The 10,637-nt window shown below is 42.0% G+C and overlaps 1 protein-coding gene across 4 annotated transcripts in view; it reads right to left on the reverse strand.

Moving 5' to 3' along the window:
• Positions 1-472: 472 nt before the first annotated feature.
• The window catches only part of Slamf7 (SLAM family member 7), a 17,658-nt gene continuing 7,493 nt past the window's right edge, over positions 473-10,637 (reverse strand). The window contains exons 2-7 of one of the 4 annotated variants that reach the window (XM_010616645.2): positions 5,561-5,896; positions 4,663-4,935; positions 4,345-4,464; positions 3,367-3,470; positions 1,727-1,789; positions 473-974 (exon numbers count right to left, since the gene is read on the reverse strand). In XM_010616645.2, the coding sequence (XP_010614947.1) occupies positions 918-974; positions 1,727-1,789; positions 3,367-3,470; positions 4,345-4,464; positions 4,663-4,935; positions 5,561-5,896 (953 nt within the window). In that variant the 3' untranslated portion in view covers positions 473-917. Of the gene's footprint in view, positions 975-1,726; positions 1,790-3,366; positions 4,069-4,344; positions 4,465-4,627; positions 4,936-5,560; positions 5,897-10,637 lie in introns of those variants that run through there. The other 3 variants (XM_010616646.2, XM_010616649.2, XM_010616648.2) reach the window with 3 other exon arrangements.

A 10,637-nucleotide genomic window follows, 5' to 3' on the forward strand; every position in this document is an offset into this window, starting at 1 on the left:
TCTTCAGCAGACACCTGGGAAAACTGTCCATTTGTTTGTAGAAGACAAACTAGATCTCTATCTCTTACACTGTACTAAAATCTATTAAAAATGGATCAAAGACCATTGTACAAGACCTGAAACATTGAAACTACTAAAAGAAAACAGGTGAAACAATTTAAGCCATAGGAACAGGCAAAAACTTCCCAAATAGAACTTCCACAGCATGAGTTGAAGTGAATGAACATAAATATAATTCAAAGAAAACTGAAAATAAAGTCATAAAATAATGTTTAAAGAATCCCAAATGACAAAAGAGAACTTGGAGACAAGAAGTTAAGTAGACAGCTTCAAAAAGGGTTAGGGTTACCTTAAATAAATAATCCAATGGTGCACCTCAAGGTTCTAGAAAAACAAGAACAATCCAAATCCAAAACTCATACAAGAAGGAAATCATAAAGATCGGAATTGAAATTAATAAAAGTGAGACCTATATATTAGCTTGGTTTATAAGTTCAGAGGCAGGAGAGTCCACAGTGTCCACATGAATGATGGAGAACCAGAGGACCCAGTAGCTTCTCAGTCCCAGAAGCTGGAAGCCGTATCACGAAGGAGGTGGAGGAAGCAGCGCAAGCCCAAGACTGGGAGCCTGGAAGCTCCCTGGAATTTGCTGATGTGAATTTGCATCGAGAGGCCGACGAAGCTGGAGTCTGATATTCACAAGGGATGGCAGCAACAAAAAATATTCCCTTGAGCACATCAGGCTTTCACGTTGTAGTCCAGATTGGCCTCCAACTCAAGACCCTCCTGCTTTAGTCTCCTGAGTTCTGAGGTTCCATTGTTGTATCACACCACCCCCAGGACTGTTTATCTTCAAAGAATTCTTTCATGTCCCCCTGAGACTTGAGAGAATGCGCTGCTGTGTAGATGATGTTCTCTTAGCTAGACAGCCTTGGTGTGTCTGGCATTCTGGATGATGAATGGGGATTCTCCACCTATAGACAGGGGTGAGGAAACAACACTAAAGGTGAGCAGGGCTCTGGATCTTCCTTAGAAGATCCTGGATCCCAGACATATTCAAGGTTTTCCAAGCAGAAGCTCCACCAGGCTTGCTCTTTATTCCCAGCTTAGAGAAACAAAAAACTTTTAAAGGTTTAACCTATCTTTATCTTGTCAAATGCCTAATGAACTAAATTTTCTTTGTAATAACTTATTAGAAATAACTGTTTGTATTACTAGAAAACTGCTTTTAAAATCCCCATCTTTTCTGTTCTGTTTTGAAGAGGAAGAGAAAGGAGAGAGAAGAGTACTATTGCTTCTATGGAGGAAAATCTGTAAAAGAAGAAGCCTTAAGTCTTACTAGATTAATAGTTTGACTACAGGGAGTGTGCAAATCAGATTTAATGTAGCCAGAATGAGGAACAGAAGTGGAAATCTCTTTCTCTTACTATAGCTCGGGAGTCAGATGTAGTCTCTCTCCCAGACATCTCTTTCCTGCTAGGGACAGCCTGAGCCAGGTGCTTTCTCTCTTCAGCAGCCATCTGATTTTCTCTATTTCTACCCAGAACCTCTCTCCTACTCTATTATTCCTACAATTGTCATCTATTCCCTGTATTGCAAAAGAAATGGAATCCCTTACAGTGCCACAGAATATGAGATTTCTGAGGTTCAAGAAATTTTAACCTTAACATCAAGCAGTGAAAAGGACAGGGCAATTAAGATGAGACTCGGCTCTAAAACTTCTTACCTTCTTTGGTATCTGCACAGTGGAATAAAGAGTATTTGCTGGATCTTCCACTGGGTCGTTTTTCTATTAGAAAACAAACAATAAGAAAAATAAACCATCACCTGTCCTCTGAGTCACACAAACAAGAACAGAGAGACATTTAGAATTCAGAGAGAAGAAAACAAAGATGGAAGAAGCTGTAGAGAGGAAAAGATGGTTCTAGAACAGAGATGGTAATGGGAAGTGCTCTCATTAGTGACTGCTATTATAATAATTATTAATAAATTGTTTAAAGAAGCCATGGCATTATTCTTATTCATGTTTGTTTTTGTGCTTATTGTATTATTTTTACTGTGTTGTGTTTTTTTTGTGGGGGGGTACCGGGGATTGAACTCAGGTCCTTGCGCTTGCAAGGCAGGCCACCAAATCGCTGTGCTACATCCCCAGCGCTACTGTGTTATGTGTAAATGAATTTTTAAAAATATAAGATGTAAATCCCATGAGCTACGAGCCTCCTAAGGGAGCTAAAGAATAATTTGAAATAATAGTGACAATGTTGCAAATAAACTTTTCCAATAATCAAGAGTCCCTTGGAACAAACCAGTAAGGATGCCTGAAGTTGACAAACCAAACAAAGCAATAAGGTGATAACAAAAGCTCCCTCCCCACTAGAGAAAAGTATCCTGGGATGGTAAAGTTTACTCCTGAACATCCAGGGTGGCCCTGCAGCCTTTTCAGTGTGCACAGAGGAACAGAAAGGATGGTGATAACTGATAAATTTTGACTTAAGCCAGTTGAGTGGTGCACGGAGCGGTCCCCCTAAGTGGAAGGAAGGAGCTCTTAGAATATTAATGACTTCAAAGAGGACAGGAGGAGTTTCCTCTTCAAAGAGGGTAAGGGTAGGTAGATGTTGTAGCTATAGAAGATACTTATGATCAAGAGACACCAAAAGCTAAAGCCAAATTGGGGTTTCAAGGCTCTAATTTCTTCCTTAAAAGGGTCTCTGTGGAAAAGGGCTCTAAGTCCTCTAAAGAGCTCCCTAGCCTGGGATACACTGACCAATCCTGGGGTGCTTTTTGAAGTTGTCTATTTACTTCATGTCTCCAAGTTGTCTTTTGTTATTTGGGTTTCTTTAAATATTATTTTATGACTTCCTTTTCACTTTGAATTGTGTTTGTGCTCATTCACTTCAACTCAGAAAAATGGGATCTTGGGAAGCATTGAGTGTCACTCCAGAACAACGTAGGCCTCCTGGCCCTTCTCTTGACAGCTCTGAGGCATCTCTAGAACAGTCTTCTGACATCATGACTCAAACAGTGTGTCAAAGTCACAATTCTCCACCCACTCCTTTATGCAAAAGGAATTGGACCTTTTGAGTGGCCACTGTGAACTGTGAAAGGGAAAGGGTGAGTCATGTAACGTTCACAGCATGAGTGTCACTAGCTGGGTCAGAACCAGGTGTTTCAGAGGCCACCAACTTCTGCACAGAAGTGAGTCCACCAAGACCTGGGGAAAACATAGGTGCTTTGGATTTTCATGGCTCTGTAGCCTAATCTCCCTCCCCATTTCTGTGTTACCCAGACCATGGAAAAATCTCAAGTAAAGCAAAGAGAGCCTCAGAGAGCTGGATCAAGTCCTAAGAAAGATAAGAAAGGACTCACATGAATGTAGGGGATTGTGTCATACTCTGTGTTCTCTGCAAAATAAGGATAGGAGTGAGGAATTTCCTGGTGGATGTCCATTCCACTCTTGCTTTCAACAGGTTCTGAAACCAAGGAGAGAGAGAGAGAGACTCAAAGCCTGCCTATTCCACCACTCACCACTCTTGCTAGCCTATCATCTCATGTGGACGGCCCACTGAGGGTCACAGCTACCCCATGTGCCCTGCAACTGAAGGGTTTTCCGGGGTAGGGGACTCTCGGTGTCAAACCTGGGAAAATCCCAAGTAAATCAGGAAAATCAGGCCCCCTTCACTCCCAGCCTTGGAACCCAGGTGACTAGAGTGGGAAACAAGGAAGGTCATAAATGCTTTCAGGGTGTTTTCAGTGTCCAGGCCTCTCTCTCACATCCCAGGTGGACAGTATCAGTGAGGGGCTTAGAGAGGAAATCAGCAGGGCCTAGAGACAGAGCATCGTGTACAGCATGGAGGCAAAGAATAGCTTTTCCAGGGGGAATGTGTTTGTGCTGAGGTGAAGAGAAAAGAGAGATCTCAAGAGTTGACCCAGTGGAGAAGACTGGGGCTTGTCTGTGGGCTCTTGACAGGGATGAGAATAGGAAGGGCTGATTGAAGGATATTGGTCCTTGGAAGCATCAATGAGGAAGGCCATCATTTCTCAGGTCGGGGGGACAGAGCCAGCAGAAGCCTGTGTAAATAAATAGAGGGACCACATCAGCAACTCGCTCGGACAGGAGGAGAGAAGTGGGCCCTGGAGGGAGATTTCATCCTCAGGAGAGAAGGCAAGGATTCCAGCTGTCTATTCCACAACTATGGAGTGTAGGATATCTGTGTGCTTCTTGGGGCAGATTATGACCTCTTCACCTGTATTCTCAGTGCCAAGCCTCACACACGTGCTTGTGGAATAAATGAGGGAGAATATGCACAAATGATGGTGAGAACAAAAAAATCACACGAGCTCTACCTTTTCTTCTCTTTGTCCTCTTAATCAAAAGAAATGCCACTGGTACCAGGAGGCATAGCAGAATGGATGCCAACAGGATATATAAGAGGATCGGAGGGAAACCTGAGTCACCAGTAGCACCTTGAAAGAAAGAATGGACAGAAGTGTGAGGAAGGAAGAAAAGTCAATTGAGGAAAGTGACCCAACTTTTGGAGCACCTGCCAATTTCCTCCCAGCAGGGTAACTTTCCAAGCCTCAGGGCCTGATCCCCTTGTGACTCAGGAGCTGAAGAAGGTATAATTACTTGGACCACAGCTCCTGGATAGAGGGGACAGTCACCTCTACAGAGCTTCTGGGCAAGGATGGGGCTTGAGGAATTGTTGCTGATAGGGTTCCTGGCTGTGCAGATGAAGGTCACATCATTTTCCCCCAAAGTCCAAGAAATGGGGAGGATGGAGCCATCGTGAGACTCATTGGCTGCCTGCTCCAGGATCTTCCAGCTGTAAGTCACATCCTCTCCTCCCTCTTCCATGGAACATGTCAGATTGGTTATGCAAGTGCCATTTTTATTGCTGTACAGTCCCATTGTGACTTTGGGCTTTGACAAGTGTTCTGTAAAAAAGAAAGTACAGGCAGGCATGGAAAATATGCCTATAGTTCTCCATTCTTTGAATTATCCTGGGATAACTTGGACCTGAATTTCCTTGGGAAGCCAGAATGAAAAGGAAAGAGTAATTCAGAGCAGAATTTTCATTCGTATTTAGTTGTCCTTGCCCATATAACAAAATAGCAGTAATAACAATGGTGATAACACTGATCAGATCTGTAGGGGGAGGGTTGTGATGGATGCTTATGCTTAATTAGCTTCCTAAGGTAGTTATCATTTTCCTCCCCATTACAGGAAGTGAAGACTCAGAGGAATTAAGGCACCGGGCTAAGGTCTGCACCTGGTAAATACAGAAGCCAAAATTTGACTTATATCTGTGTACTGCCACTTTCCGTGTTGCCCATTTACTACACTATAGTCTATTACAGGATTTGAACAGGCAGAGTCCTCACGGCTCAGCTACATCTACTTCATTCATGCAAGAGTCCCCTCTGCCACATTACTGTCAAGTATTTACCCAGGCTGTGCTTGAACATCTGGTGTCAGGGAGCTCATCACCTCACCATGGCAGCCATAGGCCATGTGAACTGATTCTGCTCCCACAGCACCATGAGAACCGATTGTACTCACCATAGACATGCAGCCTGTACTTCATGGGGAGGAGAGACTGGGAGTCTGAGCTGTGTATCATCACAGAGTAGATGCCTGAGTCAGTCTTCTTCAGTTGGCTGAATGTCAAAGAGTAGCCTCCATCTTGGAAATGCACCCTGGGCTTGTTACGTTTCTGTGCTACTATAAAAGTGATTTGCTCTTCTCCAATGGCAGGCTGTACAGTGACGAGAGTGGTGGTTTCATTGAAGAGCCAGGAGATACTGTCAACTTGCTTTACTGTGAAATTCAGAGAGAAGATCACAGATCCACCGACGGCCCCAACTAGCTCCTTCAAGGCTTCAGAGGTTGCTGACACTGCAGACAGAGAAAACTGTAAATTAGCCTGAGTCCCTGGCCCTGCCACCAATTACTCATCATTTCCTTTAGGTCTTGGGAAGATCCTGAGAAACTCTCTCATTCCAATGTAAGCATTCTCTGAGAAGCCCTTCTGAACCTTTCACATGAAAACACTGAGATCAGAACCCTCTTGCCTCTAAGGGGTGACTGCAGATGATCCCACCCAATTCACAGAAAATTCTGGCTGAAAAAAAAGTGCTCTGAGATGGTCCATAAAACCCAGCTCCATCCTAGACAGGGACCTGTAAGGGGGAAAGAGAGACCTTACTGTCTCCGTCTCCCATAGGACTATCAGATCACTCTACAGAGAGCTGAACATGCCACTAATGAAAGCTGCTTGACCTGGGGACAGAATTTTGAAGGACTGGATCAGGGCAGTGGAGAGTGAGCTCATAATAATATTAGCTTAGAAGTTTTAGAATAATTTGTCTTTCTACTTTATGATAGGCTGGAGCAGATTCAAAGTCATTCTCAAACCAACTTCTCAATCACTTGCATTCTAATGTGCCCCAGTGGGAAAGAAAGGGGCAAATAACAGGGAGTCCTGCGTGGTGTCCAAGCTAACTCGTGGTAGGAAATGTAGTAAGGTTTGACTTCCATGAAAAGTTTTTGTTTTACCACAATTTTGGCTCATCTCATAGAGTGTGACTTTCAAGCAATCATCAAGGTTTATGTGGCTCCAAGTTGAAAAGAATGATAATGGACTGCTGGAGAAACTTCCAGAAATAGCCAGCTGAGCATTCTAAGGAGCAGTGTTATGGTTTAGATCTAAAATGTTGACTAAAGCTTCATGTTCAGAAGTAGGGCCTGGTTGGAAGGGGTGGGTCTTTGAGTGGCAGGTCCTGGAAAGATGTGTCTTCATCCCAAGGTCCTCCCTTCTGTATCTGCTTCCTGGATACCGTGATGTGAGCAGCTGTCTTCTGTCAGACTCTACCACTATGCCTTCTCTGCGTTGAGGCTGTCCTACCATGGATTGGACCCACTGAAACTGTAAACCAAAACAGTTTCTCCTCCTGTAAATTTCAAGTGTCAAGTACTTTGTCCCAGCAACAGGAAAGAGACTAATATAGATATAGGGAATGAGTCCTCTTCATCACAAACTTGGGCAAACTTTGAGGACAGCACAGATCAGTGCTAGACTTTAGATTGATACCAACAGTTTAAAAGCACTTGCTATGATCGAATTTAACTCTTAAAATGATCCTTGGAGGGATAGGTTTTTAGACCCCCATCTTACAGATCAAGAACCTAAGACAGTGGATGTCAATGAAGTAAACTAGTCAGTAAGTGGCAAAGCCCACAGAACTTACCTCAAAGTTGAGGCTTTTATGTACATTTTATATAGATGAAAAAAATGCAAGAGCAGAGACAGAGCTCACTCAAGTTTCATGGAAATAGCAAAATACAATTAAACCTTTAGAGTAAAAAGACAAACTCCAAAGTTATTTTCCTTTCCTCTCCCTCTCCCCCTCCCTCCTCCCTCCTCCCTCCTCCTCCTCCTCCTCCTCCTCCTCTTCTTCTTCTTCTTCTCATAATGCATCAGTTGAATTTATTTTGGGGGATGGTACTGACCATTAAAACCAAGGTTTTCACCCTGAACTACATCTCCAATTCTTTCTTATTTTTATTTATTTAATTATTCATTTACAGTAAATTCCCAACTTATGAACATTTGAGTTGTGAGCGTTCACAGATAGGAATGAACTCAAAATTACAAACATTTGTAGATGCAAACAAATCACAGAGGTAGCTTCCCATCTGCCAGACATTGTCACAGTTGTGCTGTGTGCTTAAAATTAAAAGTAGCTTATTTACAGTATTGTGTGTGTGTGTGTGTGTGTGTGTGTGTATACTTTACATTGTATGTGTCAAAGGTGTACAAGACTCACTGTGTTGGACTAGAACATATCCAATTTAAGAATGTTGATGTGGAACAGAACTCGTTTATGGGTCAAGGGCTTACTGTACAGGAAAAAGCTTCAATCAGAAAGTGAGAGAAAATGTTAAGAGACTTTAGATGGTGCTGCTGACAAAGATCAGGTTAGCCCTTATCAAATGAGAGTAAGAGAAATAGGAAAGGACTCTAACTTTGGCAGCTGGAGGGGGTACACTCTGATGAAAGGGGCTCAGACTGGCTGCCTTTTGATTATCTATTTTGAGTCAGGGTCCACTTCTATACCATGGTGAGAGACTTGTTCTTCCTGTGTGTGGGGACAGTGAGGAACACCTTGCTACTCCCAGACATCCAGATTTCGCTGGCCTAACCCTGCACCTGGCCTAGAAGGACAGCAAACACATGTTTGTCAGTTTAGTCAGCTTCAAAACACAGACAATTACTGTGTTCCTTGAAGAAAACTGGAGCAAGGAAGAAAGTATAGGGAAAGTTTGGGGACAGGCAGGGAAAGGAAGGTAGGGCCTTAGTGAGGTTTCTGACAAGTCCTGACCAGGAAGAGTTAAACCTCTGATAAAGAAAACAATTCAGAGAAACAGAGAGAACTGAAAAGCAGCTGGGCTGGCCTTGGAGCCAGAGCCCCAGTTTGCTCCTCTCCTCCTCCAGTTACGTATAAAAAAGACAAAGTGGGGAGCAGGGTTATATTACTTAAAAAACTCACTTAGTAGATAAAACATATACTCATACCTGGACACTCACATACCTGTTTATGAATATGTATCTTCTTACCATATTTGTACACTAACATGTACATGCATTCTTTTTTGCTAACTTGTCATTAAATGTGTGGCTCTGCTATAATTCTAACAGATATCACCCTGACAATACAAAGAGATCAAAGAAAGTTTGCCCAAGAATGTACAACTAGGCAGTGACCAGGGGCAGCAGCTTAATCAGGGGTCTCAGAGCCTAAAATAGCCAATCAAGTTATAACAACTCTCAATGGGGAGAGCCCCTTTCTTGCAATGTAATAAAAGAGGCTAAGAACCAAGATCTTTGAGTACCAGCTCCGGGCTCCCTACCTACCTCCCTACTCCAATAGGTAGCCATCTATCTCCTTATTTCTCTCCCTTTCCCAATAAAGTGATTTTATTTCTCCTTCTAAACTTATATCTGTAATTCTTTTTATCACTATAAGGTTTAACAACTCTAGATGAAAACTACCTTCGTGAGACATGACAAAATGTTCCAGAAAAGTTCTGCTTGTGACAGACATGAGAATGTATAACATGTGCAATATGCTTTTAAATAAATAGATTGAATTTTTAAAATATGCATGTGATCTAAGCTGGATTCATTAAATTTACTACTGTTATACTCATTTTCTTCTTATCTTAAAAGAAATTAGAATGAAAACTATTGTGGTCTCCATATACTGCTTCCTGTGCCCAGCTGGCCTGCGAGCTTGACCAAGCTCCCAGGCTCCATTCATTTAACAAATTCTTATTTTATCATAATATTTTCTAGTACTCCAGCACTGATGCAACTCATCCGAAAAAAAGACAAATTTCTATTGTGTCCTCTCAGTACTGAACTCTTCAGATAACCAAAATTGCTTCCTTAGAGATTTATTTCCTTGGTCCCTACTAAAACTCAAATATCTTGGCAAGAGTTTCCAAATAATAAGGGTTGCCAGTTATGAAAGGTATACTCTGTGCTAAAAATTTACTATAAGTATATGCCTAAAGCTCCTGCACAAATTAGATATTTTGATCTTTTTATACTGGGATCAGCAACGTACAGCAAATCTGGCTTGTCACCTGTCTTTGTAAATAAAGTTTTATTAGAACATAGCTATATTCCTGCATTTACATATTGTGTGGCAGCTTTTGCACTAGATAGACTGAGCTGAGCAATTGCAGCTGAGATCGTATTTCCCGAGAAGCCTAAAATATTCATTATTTGGATATGTACAGAATTGCGAGACTTTGCTTATAACTCAGTGGTAGAGCACTTGCTTAGCATTCACAAGGTCCTAGACTTGATCTCCAGCACTGTAAAGATTTTTTTTTAAAGCAAAAGGAAACAAAGCTTGCTAACTCCTAACTTCATGAGAAAACAGATTAAGAACAAACAGTAACCAAGAAATTTACACAAGAGCACATAGCTAATGGGTAATGATTTAAGGGTTTAACCCAATGTCACTCCAGTTCTGGGATCTAGACCTTTTCTCTGGTTCAATTTGAGGTATCTTAGCATTGCATCAACTCTAGCTCTTTCCCTCCCTCCTCTTCTCCATAACCTTAGAAGGCCCAGGGGCCAAATCCAAAGTCCTTGGGCATGGTGGAACCCTGGTATTCCCTTCATGTCTCGCAGTGGCATTCCCTCAAGCATAGGCTACGCTACCAGAGTCCCAGAGTAAGAAAATTTCACCCTGCCAAATTCCATCAAATGTTGACTACTCCCTCGATTGCAAATCTGAGGTCTCTACCAACATTTTGCCAAGTTTATCTCTAAAAGTACTGCTTTCTGTTCCTGTATTTTAGGAGGTAATTCCTATTCTCAAATATTTTCCCTCTATAATTTATCAGTAAGTGCATATATATCAGAGTCCCAGAGTAAGAAAATTTCACCCTGCCAAATTCCATCAAATGTTGACTACTCCCTCGATTGCAAATCTGAGGTCTCTACCAACATTTTGCCAAGTTTATCTCTAAAAGTACTGCTTTCTGTTCCTGTATTTTAGGAGGTAATTCCTATTCTCAAATATTTTCCCTCTATAATTTATCAGTAAGTGCATATATATAT

Source organism: Fukomys damarensis, unplaced genomic scaffold (genome assembly GCF_012274545.1).
Source record: "Fukomys damarensis isolate Sample0158 unplaced genomic scaffold, DMR_v1.0_HiC HiC_scaffold_19, whole genome shotgun sequence".
Taxonomy (NCBI): domain Eukaryota; kingdom Metazoa; phylum Chordata; class Mammalia; order Rodentia; family Bathyergidae; genus Fukomys; species Fukomys damarensis.